Below are 19,791 nucleotides of genomic sequence, written 5' to 3'. Positions count from 1 at the left end.
TTATGAATAATAGAAAGTCAAAAAGTCAAATATTTTAGGCTCAATAGGAAATTAAAAAAAAGAAAAGAAACGAATAAACCAAAAGTCTCTCAGCTTTCAAAGTTCAACTTCTAATTGAAAAATCTCCCCATCCATCCCTTCCCTTTCCATTTTTAATCATCCCTTTGTTTTATCCAAAAAAAAGAAAAGAAAAAAACACTCTCTTTGTTCCTTGTTATGAAAAAAGTAATATATTTGTTCCAAAAGAGGGGTTTGGCCGTTGGGTTCCTAACTTCCTGTCTCGTCGCCATCTCCTCTTTCGTTCGTTCATTCATTCAATCTGTTTTCTTTTGTTATGACTTGTCAGCTTTGAGTTTGCGTATTAGTCAGAAAGAAACCCAGATCAGATAAGGCGAGTGATTCTTCCCGCATTACCATTACGTGACAACTCCTCGTCGCCGTCGCCGTCGGAGCTTTTCCTCCGCAAATTTATTTTCCCTGTTAATCTTTAATCTTATTCGTAGAATTTACAATTCCCCTTTGATTACAACAATCAATTTTGACTGACGGATTTGTTTTGTTGATAAATTGTAAATGGTGATCATACCAATGTACAATCCAATCCAATAAATACAAAACAAAAGAAGCAAGGGAGGAGGGATTTTGTTGTCTGTTGGTAGGTTGTGGTTTTGCTGCATGCATTGAATTGAATTGAATTGTGGTGGTTAGACAGATTAGACAGAATTAGAATATCATTCACCATTGATCATCATCAGAAGAAACAAAAGAAAAGATGAAGCTGGTGGTTCAAGTATTGGGGGCTCGGGATCTACCAGCGATGGATCTCAACGGCTTCAGTGATCCGTACGTGAAGGTGAAGCTCGGGAAGCACAAGCTCAGGACCAAAGTGGTCAAGAAGACCTTAAACCCGTATTGGGGGGAAGAGTTCGCCTTCAGGGTCGACGACCTCAACGGCGAGCTCGTCTTCTCTGTCCTCGACGAAGACAAGTACTTCAACGACGACTTCGTTGGTTGCGTCCGCATCCCTGTTTCCCAAGTCTTCGATGCCCGCAACAAGTCCCTTGAAACTGCTTGGTACCCTCTCCACCCCAAGAGTAAAAAATCCAAGAACAAGGATTGCGGTACTACTTTTACCTTCTTGTGCTAAATTAAATATGCCTACTCGCCTTTTCTTTTTCTTGTTAAAATTTCTCATGCTACCTGGTGCACTAGTCTCCATATCCAAATGCTTACGTTTCATGCTTTCCAAGTACAAAACTTGGGATTCTTGTCCCACATTTAGATATGAATTCTTTTATTTTATTTTATTTTTTTCAAAAAAGAAAAAGAAAAAGAACATTGCTTACTGGCAGACAATACCAAATTACCGGTACCCCATTTGTGAATTCTAGCTAAATGTAATAATGTGGTTGGATTTGTCTCCAAGTTAGTTAATTTAAAATATTTCTCTGTCCGATTGTCTTCCTGACAGGCGAGATTCTTCTTGCATTACATTTTTCCTCAAACAATTCATTTGCGGACTCGGCTTCTGAGGGTGGTGACATTGGAATTGAATCACCTTCAAGGTCTCTCAGTTGTGTTTCAGAATCAGCTTCTCCTGTGAGAGTGAGACCAGAAGAAACTGCATCTTTTAAGGACTTTAAGGAAGAAAAGCTTTGTTCTCAGAAGACCTTTGCTGGTCGCATAGCTCAAATATTCAATAAAAATCCAGATTTACTTTCAGCCTCCTCTAGCAGAGTGGACTTATCCGAGCTTTCTGAAACTGGTAAACCCGAAGTTTGTGAGAGCAGCTCTGAGGATCAGTCCTCTTCCGCTACATTTGAAGAATTGATGAAAACAATACTCTCACGAGATCAAGAGAGTGAAACCCCAACCAACTTGCCAGGAGGAGTGCTTCTAGATCAACTCTATGTCACTCCACCCCAAGACCTAAACACGTTGCTATTTTCAACAGATTCAGGTTTTCATAAAGAAGTGGCAGATGTGCATGGAACTACAGAATTGGATCTAGGACAATGGAAATTAGATACCAGCACCGAGAGCGTCAAAAGAGTGGTGACATATATTAAGTCTGCAACTAAGTTGATAAAGGCTGTCAAAGGAACTGAGGACCAAACGTATCTCAAAGCTGACGGGAAGGTTTTTGCAGTTTTAGCAAGCGTAAGCACTCCTGATGTTCCCTATGGGCGCACTTTTAAGACGGAGTTGCTCTACTGCATTACACCTGGCCCCGAGCTGCCCTCAGGAGAACAATCTTCACGTCTGGTAATATCCTGGCGGATGAATTTTCTGCAGAGCACCATGATGAAAGGAATGATAGAAAATGGAGCTCGACAAGGTTTAAAGGACAGTTTTGACCACTTTGCTACTTTATTGTCTCAGAATGTTAAGCCAGTCGATTCAAAGGATCTTGGATCCAACAAGGATCAGGTTTTGGCATCACTGCAAGCCGAACCCCAGTCTGATTGGAAGCTGGCAGTACAATATTTTGCCAATTTCTCTGTGATCTCCACATTGTTTATTGGATTGTATATGCTTGTACACATCTGGCTTGCCCAACCCAGCACCATTCAAGGGCTGGAGTTTGTTGGGCTTGACTTGCCAGACTCAATTGGTGAATTCATCGTCTGTGGTGTCTTGGTTCTTCAAGGAGAAAGGGTGCTGGGGTTGATCTCACGCTTCATGCAGGCCAGAGCACAAAACGGTAACATTGCTTTTACTGGTTGCTTTTGCTTTAATAACAGACTCTTAGCCTCTGCCTTTCTCTAGTTGACAGTGTGATCCTTTTTCATCAAACAAGTAATTCCATTTGTGTCATTATCGCTATCACTATACCTGTCAGGTTTTATCTACTCCATAAACTCAACGTTTAAGAATACTACATTTTTTACTGATGCTTCTTGCTCAACAATTATTTTTCTCTTCTATAGAACACAGTGATGTGCATTTTTCAAACTGTTTCTAAGATGTTCAAAATCCTAATTTTCTTGATGTCCGTATGTTTATCTTGTTATATTTTTTGTTTTAAATGCGAGTTATTAGTTATCATCTTTGTGTGTCTTATAGGCAGTGATCACGGAGTCAAAGCCCAAGGAGATGGTTGGTTGCTAACTGTTGCCTTGATTGAAGGAAGTAACATAGCAGCTGTCGATTCAAGTGGGTTTTCTGATCCATACGTGGTGTTCACTTGCAATGGGAAAACTAGAACCAGCTCAATCAAGTTCCAGAAATGCAATCCTACATGGAACGGTGATTTTCCTTTTACCTGATTTTTTAGTTCGTTTGCTTTTGCATTTATACTTCTTCCAATGACATTTGTCAATGCATATTTGAACAATAATGTCAATCTACAGTTCAGAATATGTCTAGATTGTGCAACTTATATGAACTAAATCTTGGTCTGATTGATGTCTTGTTGGTCTCCGCAGAAATATTTGAGTTTGATGCAATGGATGAACCTCCTTCTGTGTTGGATGTGGAAGTTTATGATTTTGATGGACCTTTTGATGAAGCTACCTCACTGGGTCATGCTGAAATCAATTTTGTAAAAACTAATATATCAGATTTAGCTGACTTGTGGGTTCCTCTTCAAGGAAAGTTAGCTCAGGCATGCCAGTCAAAACTCCACCTGAGAATTTTCTTAAACAATACAAGAGGTGGCAATGTAGCAAATCATTTTTTGACTAAGATGGAGAAGGAGGTGGGAAAGAAGGTATAGTGGTCCATTAATTTTGAAATTCACATTACTGGTGTTCTTTTGCTTATATTCCCTTTTTAGTCGTGTTCTACATTCCTTTCATATATTATCACTCATGATTATTAGTGAAAACTATTCTAGATAACTGTGCGGTCTCCTCAAACAAATTCAGCATTCCAAAAACTGTTTGGGCTTCCACCGGAGGAATTTCTCATCAACGACTTTACCTGTCACTTGAAACGAAAAATGCCCCTGCAGGTGCTGTTAATATGGTTATACACCCTGTTGAAATTTTCCTATTGACATTAAACTTTCTATTTGATTCTTGGAGCCATACCTGTTGAGCATGCAACCTTCTCTTGCTCCTCATTTTCTGTTATATTTTAGTTATATTTCTTATCTTATAGTTCTTCCCGTGCAGGGCCGCCTATTTCTTTCTGCAAGAATAATTGGTTTCCATGCAAATTTATTTGGTCACAAGACAAAGTTCTTTTTCCTGTGGGAGGATATAGAGGATATTCAAGTTGTACCTCCAACTCTGTCATCTATGGGCAGTCCAATTGTAGTCATGACTCTGCGGCAGGGTAGAGGTATGGATGCAAGGCATGGTGCAAAGACACAAGATGAGGAAGGCAGGCTGAAGTTCCATTTCCAGTCCTTTGTATCTTTCAATGTAGCTAACAGGTACGCGAAGAACTTCGTAGAATAGCATGGCATTCACTTCAACAAAGTAGAAACCTTTCATTAATTTTTGTGATCTTCTTCTCTCTTTAATTATTAGATATCATTTATTCGGCGTATGTTGGGTCTGCCCTTGCCTTCTTTTGACTTAGTTTAGATCTCTGCTGTTCCTTGCTCTTTTCTTTTGCTTGGTGGTGGTTGTGCATGGGTACCCCATCTCAACACTGACTTTACACCATGTTCTGAACAATTGATGCTTGCTTGGACATAAAGATTTGACTCACAACATCTGATGTTTCTGAATAGGACAATTATGGCTCTTTGGAAGGCTAGGTCTTTGAGTCCTGAGCAGAAGGTGCAAATAGTTGAAGAAGAATCCGATGTCAAGATCCAAGCTGAAGAAAGCGGGTCTTTCTTGGGCCTTGATGATGTCAACCTGTCTGAGGTTTATTCTGCAGCTCATTCCGTTCCTGTGAGCTCTCTCTCTCTCTCTCTCTCTCATAGTGTATCTTTGTTAAAACTAAAATTTCGTTTGCAAGACTGCAACTCGCTTGTCCCCTTCTGCTTAAGCTGTCTCATGGAATCAGAATAGCATAGCTTTCATCTAGATTATTTTCTGAGTGTGGTACTCATGACTATACACATCTTAGTTCTAGTTAGCTTAGTTTCTTCTCGATTGACCATCATATTTGTCTTGTTGGCGACAATAGACAAATTTCTTCACAGAGCTATTTGGCGGAGGTGAATTGGACCGTAGAGTTATGGAGAAAGCTGGTTGTCTTAACTACTCTTACACCCCATGGGAATCAGAGAAGGGCGATGTCTGTGTGAGGCAAATATATTACAGATTTGATAAACGTGTGTCCCAATATAGAGGAGAGGTGACTAGTACTCAGCAAAAATCCCGCCTCTCTGATAGAAATGGTTGGCTTGTACAAGAGGTCTCGACCCTCCATGCAGTACCGCTTGGCGACTATTTCAATGTATGGATGACATTGAACTTTGCCGAATTCTGTTTAAATAATCCTTTTTCGTAAGTGTGTTCCCCTTGAGTCACTTGTTTCACTACATGATTCACTAGTCCCTTTTCATAATTTGCAGCTTCACGTTCGATACCAAATCGAGGATTTGCCCTCAACACCAAAGGGATGCCAGGTAAAAGTATACTTTGGGGTTGAGTGGCTCAAAAGCACTCGGCATCAGAAAAGAATTACAAAAAACGTACTAAAGAATCTGCAAGATCGCCTGAAGGACACCTTCAGTGTAGTTGAGAAGGAATTCACAAGATAGTGGGTGGATTTGGTGCATTCCTGGGATTGTAGACATTTGACAAGACATATGGCAGCTTGGATTGAGCTGGACTGGGTGATATGCCAGCTTGGAGACAATGAAAAAGTGTCTTTAAGCTTTGGCTTGCAGAGGTGCGGCAATAACATATGTATGATGGATGTGGTGGATATGAAGGTGGAAGCGTGTCTGTTGATGCTCTAGTGAGCACCATGGTCCTGGACGAAACAGTGCTTAGTTAGTGTTTCTGGGACAGAATCTGGACTAGTTTATGGGGGGAGGAGGAGGAGGAAGAGGAGGAGGAGTATTTGGTAGTTGCTGGTTGTGAATAACGGGTGCAGATTATGCAATAAGCTTCTAGTGTATATGGAAGTGGCAGGTCTAGTTTTTGTGGTCTTGCCGTTTCTGGCCGAACAGCAGCTGTACCTCGCTGTTGGTGGTGGCAGCCCGGGTGGTGCTTATTCTTCTAGAATAGCTCAAACTTGTACCGATTTTATTTATATTTCCTTGCTTGAATTATGAATAGCAATTCGAAATTGTTAAATGTGATGTGTCCATATGTATATGGCAGTTTGAAACTTGTACAAGAACCATTTGTATAATTTGAAACTTCCTTCCTTCCTTCCTTCCGGTGTCAATTGTTAACTTGCGATCATAAATTATAATTTATAGCTCCTTAATTTTTTTTTTTTCAATTTAATCTGTTATTAGTGATAAGAAAAATTAGACCAAGCACAGCACCAACCGCATAGGAGGTAGTACACATCACTTGTCGTGGAGTAATATTGCAATATATTAAGGGTAGCACACATCACATGTTATGAACAGGAGAGATCTGCGTGGGATTATAAGGAGTTGGACTAGTTTGAGAGCAGATTAACGCCCCCTGACTGTGCAATCGACCCTCGTCCCGGTGTCTATTCTCTTGAGGTTCTCAAGGATAGTCAGGTTCTTGATCGCATTGCCCTTGATAGGCGTCGCAACATCTTTGGCCGCCAATCTCAAACTTGTGACTTTGTGCTTGATCATCAGTCCGTTTCCCGCCAGCATGCTGTTGTTGTTCCTCACAAGAATGGAAGGTTAGCCGCACTTTCTCTCACTTTTCCTTTCTTTCTATTTACTTCAAGTGCATGCCATATATCATTATTCTAACTGGATTGTTAGTGTAATTGGTTTGTACTTTAAGTCCATCTCGATTGTTCATATCTGTATCCTGTCCCGTGCTTGCTGTTGGTTTTGTTGACCAAGTAAAGTTTTGTTCTCGTTTGGGTTTGCCACTCTTCAAAACTTGTAAAGAAAACGGTAACAGAACAAATATTCTACTAACTTTATCGTCCCATCCAGATTAGAGAGCTGGATTGTTTACTATTTCTGTGGTTTTAGATTTAAATAAGAGGGTGGTATCTTTGGACAATGCCTGAGTAGCCCTACAACCTGATCCGTCAATCAAATAATTCAATTGATCATTAGGAGCTTCATGGATTCACCTAATTCACCGTACTTCATGGCCGTGGCCGTGTTCTCTCATCCTCATGACATTGTGGGGGTGATTGCTGTTTATTTCCCATGCGTTAAGTAGTTGTATGATGTTGGTTTCTTTGTTTACTTTGGTGATCCAAAACCATTTAAAAGCTTTATCCCTTCTGCAGCATATATGTAATTGATTTGGGATCTGCACATGGTACTTTTGTTGCAAATGAAAAAGTGACTAAAGATACCGCTGTTGAGCTTGAAGTGGGCCAGTCCTTGAGATTTGCTGCATCAACTAGAATTTATTTCTTGAGAAAGAATGACGCAGCTCTTTTTCCTCGTCCTCCAGCACCTGCAGAGGTTAATCTGCCACCACCTCCCGATCCGTCTGATGAAGACGCTGTTGTGGCTTATAATACGCTTCTAAATCGTAATGGTCTGACCACACCTGACGTAGTCCCTAAGTCCCGCAAGCCTAGTGACTCAGCAGGCGCAAAAGGAGACAACCAGCAGCCAGAGAGGCCCGCCCTCTAAGAGAATTAGGAAGGCAAGAGTATCACTCAGGGATCAAGTTGGAGGAGAGCTGGTTGAAGTAGTTGGGATTTCAGATGGTGTGGACGTAGAAACTGAACCTGGTCCAGTAGGTGTAAAAGAAGGTAGTCTTGTCGGGAAATATGAATCCCTTGTGCAGATTACAGTAATCCCCAAAGGGGAGGAACAATTATATGTCAAGGAAGGCAATTCTTCCTAAAAGGCATGACTGAAAAATTACAGGTCTTAAATAGAGTCAAAACTGCTCCAAAGGGTGGGATTTATGATGACCTTTATGGGGAATTTTTTTCTGGCAAAGTGGGTTCGTCATGGGCATATCCTTCTTCTGTGGACTCGAGTGGTGGACGAGCCTCTCCAAGTAGAGATACTGATGGGAAGGCATTAAGTGTAAACCATGGAACTAACTCAAGTCACGTTGACGATGACGAAGATGATTTGTTTGGTGATTGATTTAAGCAAGCACTCAGTGGATGGATTTCTTGTTCTCTTTTGGGGTTTGAAAATGCTTTGAAGGTGGAAAAGCTTTGGTGAAAATTATATGGTCTTGCTTCCTTGTGAATGGGAGTATAGTTATAGTTAATCAACAAATTCTTAGCATTGGCATGGCCTGACTCATAATCTCCGAGTCAGTTAATGTTAGTGGGGGAATGGTTGAGAATATGTTTGTTGGTGCTAGGTAGGTCATTTATTCGATCCCTGCTCAATCTGACGTGAAGTGGTTTATGCTTTTATATTATTATTAACCTGACAGGAAGTCTTTTGTGAGATGCTGATGTGGGTTGGCTGGTGGGGAGGGAGGGAGTCACGTATTTTTGTGGTAAGACGACTGTTGATATCTCCTCGCAATGTAGCCCTGCTAACTCGGAAACTGGTTGAGGATTGCTGCACATTTTAATGCATTAGGCTGTAACACAGAAGGTGGAGTCGGCTTATAATTTGCATGTAAACTCTGTTTTTTTAATTCACGAATTGTGTATTCTTATAATTGAACTACCAAAGAATCATTTGCAATATGGTTAATAGACCCGAATTCTTTTTAGCTTTTCGCACACCTCTTTTTATTTGTGGTTATCAAATTCAATAAATCAAGTAGAAACAACGGAAAAGATTAAATAGGGGATGTGAGAGGAGAAAAAAAGTGTTTATTGTTTCCCTTAATAGTATCAATGTTCAATGTGTGTAGAGGAAAAAATGACTAGTGCTAGACTTATCATCTCTCTAATAGAGGTAGGGTTTATCGACATATGTATGTCTAATCTCTATTAAGGAGATGAGATCGACAAATGATGAAACAAATAGATAGTAAGAATAGCATTTTTGGGGGAAAAATTTGGAAGTTGACAAACAACTGAAATCCCAATTGAAGGAAATTAGGATTCATGAATGCGAGAAATGGGCCTTTATAGTGGGACACTCGTTTACAATAGTGCTATTTGGGGCTTGGAGTAACAACATGGTTTGGGTTTAGGGGCCCCGAGGCATAGGATCCGAATTCCGTGTGCGTTTCAAGGGCTTTTGACTGACCATGACATCGATGAGAACCTTGAGGAGGAGAAACTTGGAGGGACTGTTTTGCCCTGTTCGAAACTATTGCAGACATTTGTCAGCCATTGCCAATGGACCTTAACAGTCCCCTGTAACTGTTGGGGCGGAGGACGCGAGGGACGTGTGCACCCCTCTTGTTCATGAAATCCTACAAATTTGTGCAGGAACAGGTGCACCAGCGGAAGGGAAGGCCTGCCATGCACATATCATACGTGCCGGATTAGTAGCAGACACTTTAACCTCTAATATGCTCATCAACATGTGCTGCAAATGTGGTTTACTTGATTGTGCCGGCAAGGTATTCGATGAAATGCCTGAAAGGAGCTTAGTTTCATGGTATACAATGATTGGATCACTTTCGCGGAATGGGGAGGAACAAGAAGCTCTTGATCTTTTCTTGCAAATGCAAAGACAAGGAAACCCTTTCAGTGAATTCACTGTTTCAAGTGTTCTTTGCGCTTGTGCTGCCAAATGCGCTGTGTTTGCGTGTAAACAACTGCATGCTTTTGCTGTTAAGTTAGCAATGAATTTAAATGTCTATGTGGGAATCGCGTTGCTTGACGTTTATGCAAAGTCTGGTTTGATAAAGGATGCAAGCTCTGTTTTTGAGCCTTTGCCAGAGAGGAGTGATGTTACGTGGAGTTCGATGGTTGCCGGGTATGTGCAAAATGAGCTTTATGAAGAGGGTGTTGTTCCATAGAGCTAAAAGCATATGGTTAGAACAGAACCAGTTTACAGTTTATTCTGCTATTTGTGCTTGTGCAGGTCTGGCTGCTCTCATTGAAGGAAAGCAGTTGCATGCTCTGTTATCTACAACTGGCTTTGGTTTGAACGTATTTACTGTTTCCTCTCTTATAGACATGTATGCAAAATGTGGTAGCATTAGAGAAGCGTACAGTGTTTTTCAAGGTATGAACGAGAGGAACATTGTTTTATGGAAAGCCATGATTTCAGGGTTCGCTAGACATGCTTGCTCCCTAGAGGTGATGGTCTTATTGGAGAAAATGCAGCAGATAGGTATGTTCCCGGGTGAGGTAACCTATGTTTCGGTATTAACTGCCTGTAGTCATATGGGACTAGTTGAAAGTGGAAAGAAATATTTCAACCTCATGATAACAGAGCACAATGTGTCACCAAATGTTGTTCACTATTCATGCATGGTTAATATTTTAGGTCGGTCAGGGTTGATTCTTGAAGCCTATGACTTGATACAGAAAATTCCGTTTGGTGCTACTGCTTCTATGTGGGGTTCTCTGTTGGCTTCTTGTAGGATCCATGGAAATATTGACTTGGCCGAGGTCGCAACAAAGCATTTGTCTGAGATAGAACCTAATAATGCAGGAAACCATATATTGCTGTCAAATGTTTATGCAGCAAATAACAAGTGGGGGGAAGTTGCGAGAAGGAGGGAGATTCTTATAGAAAGCGAGTTGAAGAAAGAGAGAGAGGGAAGAGTTGGATTGAAATAAAGGACACAGTTCACTCATTAATGGTCGGATAGAGGAAACGTACTAGAATTGATTAGATATATTCAAAGTTGGACGATTTGGTCACAGAATTGAAGACAATGGGCTACAAGGCTGAGACTGAACACGACCTTCATTACGTGGGTGAGAGCAGAAAGCATGAACTTTTGAGGCAACCACAGTGAGAAAGTTGCTCTTACTTTTGGGTTGATGTGCTTACCTTCCAATGTTCCTATCGGGATCATGAAGAATCTTAGGATTTGTGTTGACTGCCATGCTTTTATGAAGGTCGGTTGAAGTTGTAGGGGAAGGGAAATCATCGTTAGGGATACAAACAGGTTTCACCATTTCAAGAATGGTTATCGTTCTTGTGGGGATTTTTGGTGACATACTTTTTTCAGATATTCTCCATTACAGTAATAAGTAATTGGTTGTGAACAATGTGAAGTGATTAAATATTAAATTGTGAGGACTGAGGCGGCCATGCATTAACATGGTAATTAGATAATTAAACAAGAAACAGATTAGTTTCGGATAACTTAGGTAATTATAACAATATCTAATCAATCAAAAGAAGAGTATGGAAAGTAATTTACGTACCTTAATCCTCCTATCTTTAACTTTACCGAGGATATCATGACCATTCTATCACATATATACTAAGCTTAGCCTCCTCGTCATAACATAATTGGTGGGTCTTTGACGAATAATTAGCAGTTAGCTCATCCATCTTCATTTCAAATGAAGAGATTTTAGGGATATATGGTTGGGCCCTGCGCTGTCTAATCTACTTGCATGATATTGCCTAGCTAAATAATATTTTGCACTCTTAAATTTGAGTGCAATTGTAATTTCATACTTATCTTTTAAAATATTATAATATCATACACAAACTTATATTTGATTTTGTCATACATTCGTTAATTAATTCATCAATTTAACCGTTAAAATTGCTTGTGCGGCAACTACAAGTCTAATTATATTATTTTTTCGATGTGGCCGTCAATAATCTATGGGCCCCACTCCCCACCACTATTGACTATTCTCATCTTCAACTCCATTCTCCTTTCTCCACCAACCCTTCCCCACCCCAACCTCCCCACCCACCCCCTAGCTGCAGCCATACCTCATTCAGATCCTTCTCACTCCAAAGATATTACACTAATGATACTTTATGACCTTGAATATGTATATTGCTTATGGTATAGCCCATGCTTTGGTATTATGAGATTAATTAACTATTGTGACAATAGTATGCATACTATATTATTGATTGAATACCATGGACATGTACTGCTGTTGAAATTGGCTAAAAGAGGGAACAACCTCATTAAGAACATTAGAGGACACCTTTGATCATAAAGCCTGCAGGATTGTGTATGTCACATATGTGATAAACTTGAAGCAGTGTATGAGACAACTATTGTCACAAAGCATGTGAATTCATAAGTTTTAAATGTAAGTACATCCCTAAAACGTGTCTAAATCACATTTGTTCCATGAATATATATTATTGTTGTTAGCATGCTAGTTGAAACATATGACTAAATGCATGTTAAAAGGGTACCTTACAAAATCAAGGAATATATCGTATTCAACTCATGAGTTATATCTGAAATAAGACATATAAGAATTTAATTTGGTCTTCAAGCTCACTGCTACCCATATTTTATTTGCAGTTTTGTTTTATAAAAATTAGTATATTTTCTCAATATGTTAATATGCTACTGCATGCTCAATCTCTATGAGGACTGGTTAACGTTTTCAATTTAATATATATGATCAAACCGAAAATAATTGACATGAATAACTAAAATTGGAAAAACTATTCTTACATATCAATATCTTTGTTGCCTAATATTTTGCATAAATCATGCTAGAATTGCTTTTAGTTTTTCAATTCTATAGCAGCTATTTTTTCTTATCATGCATATATGGAACTAATGCATGGTTAAAATCCTGGAGAAAATTAGTTTCACATATTTTAAAATATTAGGTCTAATTAAAACCAGAAAATTGTATGTTTTCTCTAACTTTGCTAAATAAGCATGCTCTTCAATTGAAATTTTTATTATTAAGACATGCTAAAAGTTATCATAAACTGCCTATGATAACTGATTGCCAAACAAAGGTGGATAGTTTTCTTTAACACTAAAAACTGATTAAGCTACAACCAAACAAAGGTGCAAGTTGTTGCAGTTGTAAAGTTTATGGGATATTTGTTCATTTGTGAATATAAAGTCATAATAGTTCTATGTATAAAGTTTTTGAATGCTTTTCATAGGAGCCCCCTTAAATCCCATATTGGGATAGATAAAGCATGACATAGAATTTGTTTGGTCTTAAGGCTTCTTGACCAAATGTAACCTTCATTGGTTTAAATTAATTTTTAGATCGAGATAGACATTTGATTAAATTTGCCTTAATTCAGTTCAAAAATGGCATATCGCAGTGTATTCAGAGATGGTGGTATGTTTATCTTGTTAAAAGTTTTGGATTTCTTCAAGATTGGGTATGTGATTTAATGTTTGTTATGTGTTGTCTTCTCTTCTCAAAATTAAATGAAGCATATGTTGTTGAACACATGAAGGATAATCACAAATTGCCCAAGTACACATTGAAATCTACTGATATGTTGTTTATTTGCATATCTTTATGGCCCAAGATTTATTCATGATAAAGCTATATGTTGAAGTAGACTTCTTAAAGCTTCTTTAGACACCAAAATTACGAAAATACATGAAGAATTGAATTTTTGGTGGTTTTATCAAGTTGACATAGATGCACAGAATTTTTTCTGCTGGAATACGTATCTGGAAATTAACAAACGACTCAGCTATTGACTACCAAATGACTTGAAATTCGAATATGTTCTTCATATATATGTCTATTTTTAGACTGCAAAATTTTGTGATTTTGGGTTGTGTATTTTATTTATAGGGATTTTTTTAGTAACCCGTGTTCAGTTGAAAGTCTAGTCAGGCAGTTTTCATCGTTTCAATTAAGTTTAACAAACAAATGATTGAATGACCTCAGAATGACTTGAAATTTGGATATGTTGTTCATATATATGTCTACGTATAAGATTGAAAATTTTCGTGCTTATTGGTGGTGTACTATATTTATGGTGATTTTATTAGTAACATGTGCACAGTTGAAAGTCCAGACTGGAGTTTTCATTGTTTTCTTATATTTCGAAAAATTTGAGCTATCTTTTAGCTCTAGAACAATTTCATATTTTATTTTATAAAGTTTAATGTCTCTTGTATTGTCTATGTGGTTTTGGGACAAATCAATTATACATCAACTATGTAATTCCTCAAGTTGGAATCTTGGTTTTTGCTCTAGTATACTACTTTACTGATAAATTTTTAGATATTCTATACTAGTACAAATAAAAAAATATATTTTTACCTCTATGCTTTTCAGAGTAACAAATGCAATGAGTGTTTGCCTAAGTGGGAGAATTGATAAACAAATAGTTGGGCTTCACACTCATTGAATCTAAGTCACACATGCTAAGTTCTAAAGATCCGTGGGAGTTGTTCTTATGCTAATATACATTTGTAAAGTTTTGAGTATGAAACTTAGTTTTATATTTGCATGTTTCTCCCTAGAATTTTAAAGTCGAGTTTGTGAAAAAAAAGATGCATGCTATAATTGAAATTTTCTAGATTTTATTAGGATTGTCCAGTTTTCAATCCTATAATTGTTCCACGGTTGTTTTCGAATTTGTATGCATGTATGACAGTATTCTCATGTTTTAACACTCGTACCATACATGATTAATACTATTTGGTTAAGTTCTTGTAAAGACAATTGTATTTTAAGTTGTTTGGTACATACTATTTGGAAGTAATGACTGAAAGAATTGACATGAAGTTATATTTGCTAAACGAATTTGGCTTAACATATTCATTGTTGTATAATATGATTAAGTGTAAGGTGCAATAACATATTTTTTGATGAATATATGCATCTGGTTATGGTCTTTGTTTCTCGCATTCAATATAAGATATAATTAATTGGTGGGAGGAACAATTTAAATGTGTAGTTATGCCATGAAGGATGTTTAGCTAATTATATGTGCCTCACTTGATTGGTTTTTATGTCTATTTGTAAAAGACCTATAAGATATTATGAATATGGGTTTAAATTTCAAAAATTGAAATTGTGGCCGCTTGTGTATAGTCGAATAAGGATCCATATTGGCATTACACATTCATATAAGGCTATCCTGATTTACTAAGCTGTGAAAGTTTTATGCAGTTGCTAGGTAGTTTAATTTGTGATTCACGACAATAAGGAAGCAACAAAATTTACAAGCTACATTAAGGTATGGATTTAAGTTTTTAGTTATGTTGTGAATTCCATAAAGCAGCAAAGGTGTATTTTTCAGTTGCGTTCTAAGTACCAGTAGAATTGAGTTTTGTACTTAGGTTTTATGGTTCATAACACATAGAGTAGTAGCGAACATCTTAAACTGCAAAAGAGTTTTGTCATCAATTTTGTTAGACACAAAAATAAGCTGGTTATGCAGTTTATGAGCTTCATATGAAGTATAAGGCAATCTTATAAAGATTGATAAGGATGACCAATAAGTGAATGAATTGATTCTTTCAATTCAAGTTTTGATTCACTTAACTACCAAATCTATGACATATGTTTCATGTGAATGGAGAGCTTATTTTAGTGATTATAAGAGCTCATGGATGCTACCAAGTTCATAGTCTCTGATAATTCTAGATAAGTAAACTCCATTTGATAGAACATGTAGGAAGCTTATTAGCGGACTAAATTCATTGGCCAATAAACTAATCTTGCTTATAAATCCATTAAAGATCTTTTTTGAATTAACTGTTTAACCTAGTGGGAGAATGTTGGACGTTGGATCATAATCCAACGGTTAATAAGTCTACACAATTAATTTAAGGATTGTTTGGAATATAAATAAGATTAGGATTAAGTTAATAGCTATAGCTTGTACCCCAAGTAAATTTAATATATTCCAGATTTCCTTGGGGAATAAGGGCTCCTAATTCTATCATATTTGGAATGAGTTTTGGTGTATTAATTATCCTTGGATTGCAAGGATTCCTAATGACATTACTATGGGAAGATTCATTAGGGTTAAGTCCATATAAATATAAGGCTAAGGCCTTTGCTCACAACACATAGAAACTCATATGAACGTCTCATTAGTTTGAGTATAAAGGAGTGTTGAGTGTGCATAAAACTTTGGTCAACTAACATATTATTTCGCAAGATTCCAATACAATTTCCACCAAAGGAGAAGTCCATGGTTGAGTCTATTTCGCACGGTTCTGTCAAAGATGGTTCATCTTTCCTACATGCCATGTTAACTTTAAGTACTTTATCAATTGAGCATAATTTATGGATTCTTTCAGGTTAGTGTTTTTAGTTGTTTATGAAATATATAAAGTCTAACATAATTGTGACAATGGATCGGATAGACTGTCTCTGTTTAGAATTTGAGATTTGTAGGAGAAAACAAAAATAAAACTCAGAAGGGTTGAAAGTGATATGTCTGAGAAGAGAAGGTGATGTGGGAGAAGAGAAAGAGGGCCCACTTTTTGTTATTGATTTTTTTTTTAACAAACGATATTATATATTTTTGGGGTTCGGGTAAGGAGGAGGCTGAGCCTCATAATGGGTTAGCAATAATGTGGTTCAAATTTGTTTTTGGCAAGAATCGAACATAAGATTTTTCACTCACAAATGAAAAGAATGCCACTAAACTGTAGTGTGACCCCTTTTTGTTATTGAAGTTTGTTTTAGATTAGTTTTAACTTCAATTATTTTTTTTCTTTCTAATGACTAAGCATTTTGTTTTATTCACATAATGCAAAGTTGGCATCTACGTCATTAAAAATGTGGGCCTCATATTTGCCACGTCATCTTAGTTTAACAAATTATTTAATGGATGTAAGATCTTAACTCGGTATATGTCACTATAATGCTTTAAAGCACAGAGGTCGAGAGTACATTAATATCTCATGCAATTGGTTTACAAGGCTTTCTCTAATGCACATAAAAATGTACATTTAAATTACACATCTAAATAAGAGCCATTAGATCATTTAACCTAATAGAATAAAAAAAATGTTCACAATGATCCTGAAGATGACACATGGATTTTTTCCGAAGAAGACAAGAATGCCCTCATTAAATGGGCAGGACACTCTAGGGGTGGGTTCAAAAAACCGAAAACCAAACCGAAACGAAGCCGAAAATAACCGAACCGAAACTACCAAACTAAATCTGGCTGGTTCGGTTTCGATTTTTGAGGTTCGAAAACCGAACCAGACTGAATCGAACCGAAAAAAAAATCATATATAAATACTAAAAACATGTGGGCGTCAGGGTTTGAATCCCTTCCCTGCAGGTTGAAGTTAATTGTTCCAAGCCAACTTGACTGTAGGCTTTGAATTGTTATAATGGTGCCAGTAAGTTATTTATAAGTTTCTTAAATTTAATGCTTTATAAAATTTCTTAACTTTACAAACCCTAGCCGTCTCACTCCCATCCTATTTCCCATTTCAGATCTCAAACACTCACTCTCTCTCTCCCCTCCACTTCTTCCTCTCTGCCTTTGCTTCCTCAGCCTGTCTCTCTCTCTCCTTCCTCGCTTCCTCCAAATCACTCTCTCTCCAGTCTCCTGTTCTCCTCCTCTTCTTCCAAACCATGATTTTCCCTCGCCCATTTTGAATCGGAACCCCCTCCAAATTGGAAGATTCTAATCTGGGTTTTCCGATCTCTCACATGTAATTTTCGAATCGAAACAAATATGATTTATAATTTTATATTGTAATATTCAGAAACCTTTGAAAATACAACCCTGGTTAATAATTGGTTTTGTAAATTCCATGAAACCAACAAATATTGGATTTGTATTTATAAATTATTATGTGCACAGCTAATGTCCATGTAAAATGGTTTTTTTTTTTAAATTATTTTGTTGGGATTTTGCATATTATAATCTTCCAATTTGGCAACAGATGCATAGGTGTTGCTATGGCTGACGAGTGACGAGATGTTTGGGACTAAAAACAAACCCCCAAGGTAAAAATCTCCCTGGATGGCTACTATTTAGTTTTACTGGGTTTATTTTCATGGAAAAATCAAAGAATTAACACATGCATGTGTTTTTTTCTCTGCGAGAGCTCTTGGATCCACAACAAGAAAGACACACCGACACCCACTAATGTCAGATCCATGGCCGATCGTCCCAGTTCGTATTCATTTTATGCAGAAGTTTTTGTATCCTCAATCAATTGTTGCAAATTCGTTCCAGATTAAAAAAAAAAATTCATGAAAAAAACCGAACCAGACTGAAATCGAACCGAACCGAAATTTCGGTTCGGTTTCAATTTTGGCCAAAACCCAAACCGTTTCAAACCGAACCCAACCCTAGGACACACAAATACTCTCAGTCGCAGTTCAACATCCCTGGAGACTTGTGCAGTTGTCTACGACACCGCCAAGCTCATCTTTAATACATTCATGATTGCAGAACAACTCAAACAAGTAAGAAATCCTCTTCACTATCAATCAAGGATACTTACCTGATTATTCCCTTCTCATCCATTTAGATGATTCACCTTGGCCAATCAGAAGTTACCATGGGTAGGGCAAACCAAAATTCTATGACCGGCCACCTCCTATAAATACCTTATCTCTACCATTCATTGGTATGCTTTTGACTACACATACAAGCTCTTAACACTTTCTTTTATCAAAGATATTGACTTAGGCAGAAGATCCATTAGCTAAATCCAACAAACCACCCCCCCCCCCAAAAAAAAAAAAAATACGTAATATATATAATATACAATTGGACACGAGTGAGTATATATACAATCGGTGTTGTAAATTATATAAATGTTGTGATTGATGTTTTAGTTCTTTCTTTAAATTATTAAAAAATAAGTTTAACCATCAATCGTCACATCGTGTGGCAAAAAAAATATAGTTTTCCTAACATTCTTCTAATATAATATATATGCAAAATATTGCATATGTTGTGTTGGTGGAGCTATTTCATGTGTTATAATACAAAGGAAAGGACACAATTTTTTTTTTCTCTACTTGTATTATGATATGTAGAATACCTCTTAAATACTGGGCATGTGAAAATTTTCCAAGTGTTGGCAGGGCATAAACTAGAGAAATTAAGAAGGGTAAAATGTCATTTGACCCCTTGAACTATTACTCTAATTGAAATTGACCCTTGAACTATTTTTTTTGGTAAATTTACCCCTAAACTATTTGAAATCAGCCAATTGACCCCTTATCGGTAGATTCCATCTACTATTTTGTCAAATTCAAAGGAAAATTAGTTTTTCCTTTATCAATTCTTAATTGTCAACTATAACTACCAATGAACTTATGACATTTGAAAACAAAATAATGTGTAATGCTAATTTGAGATGGTCCGTTATGTAAACATTTAGTTTTTTTTTTTAATTTTTTATGTTTTCTCATTATATATGCTATATGTTTTTGAATTATTCTGTGTCCATGTGTCAAAATTTTATTGGTGGTCATAGCTGACAAGTAACAATTGATGATAAAATGACTAATTTGCTCTTGAATTTGACGAAATTAATTCCGTAATGTAACGGCAAAGAGTTAATTGACTGATTTTAAATAGTTCAAGGGATTAATTTACCTAAAAAAGAATTTAAGAGCTCAATTTCAATTAAGGTAATAGTTTTAAAAAAAAAAACTAATGAAAAGTTCATAAAAAACTTTATTTTTAATGAAAAATCCTTTTTAAAGGTATAGTGAATAGTACCAAGAAAATGTATAAATGTAATTTTTTGTTAAAAGTGAACAGTACTGGAAGTGTTTTGTTAAACCTCTCTAGTTTAAAAGATCTAACCGCAATTTACCCAATTTGGAAATTAAGATGAGGATGCATGGTTGGTCGGCTGGTGGAGACTCGGACTTGAGAGTGGGGGAGAAGAGAATACTTGTCTGTGTCTGCCCCTGGAAGCAACCGACAATGGGGAGGCATGACAATCCCATCAGTGTGACTGTGAGTGCAAGAGATGTAACAAACGGTAGAGG

General features: G+C 37.1%; 1 protein-coding gene and 2 pseudogenes across 2 annotated transcripts; all 3 read left to right on the top strand.

Annotated features, from left to right (window-relative positions):
• Positions 1-105: 105 nt before the first annotated feature.
• Positions 106-6,303, top strand: LOC137722658 (C2 and GRAM domain-containing protein At1g03370-like). The gene is made up of 9 exons (XM_068461713.2): positions 106-1,121; positions 1,472-2,704; positions 3,067-3,249; positions 3,429-3,712; positions 3,839-3,955; positions 4,119-4,381; positions 4,685-4,850; positions 5,089-5,361; positions 5,480-6,303. Exons 1-9 carry the CDS (start codon positions 773-775, stop codon positions 5,666-5,668), a joined length of 3,057 nt encoding a protein of 1,018 aa, XP_068317814.1. The 5' UTR covers positions 106-772; the 3' UTR covers positions 5,669-6,303.
• Positions 5,717-8,239, top strand: LOC137726836 (protein phosphatase 1 regulatory inhibitor subunit PPP1R8 homolog pseudogene; annotated as a pseudogene). Its single transcript, XR_015963228.1, has 3 exons — positions 5,717-5,799; positions 6,541-6,744; positions 7,315-8,239. The product of XR_015963228.1 is annotated as a protein phosphatase 1 regulatory inhibitor subunit PPP1R8 homolog pseudogene (transcript).
• Positions 8,240-9,081: 842 nt separating this feature from the next.
• On the top strand, positions 9,082-11,236 carry LOC137722648 (pentatricopeptide repeat-containing protein At5g04780, mitochondrial pseudogene; annotated as a pseudogene).
• Positions 11,237-19,791: the final 8,555 nt, after the last annotated feature.

Source organism: Pyrus communis, chromosome 5, assembly GCF_041283825.1.
Source record: "Pyrus communis isolate YQ-2024b chromosome 5, ASM4128382v1, whole genome shotgun sequence".
NCBI classification, from domain to species: domain Eukaryota; kingdom Viridiplantae; phylum Streptophyta; class Magnoliopsida; order Rosales; family Rosaceae; genus Pyrus; species Pyrus communis.
The sequence above is the reverse complement of the archived record's forward strand: the minus strand, read 5'-3'. Positions and strand labels throughout refer to the sequence as shown.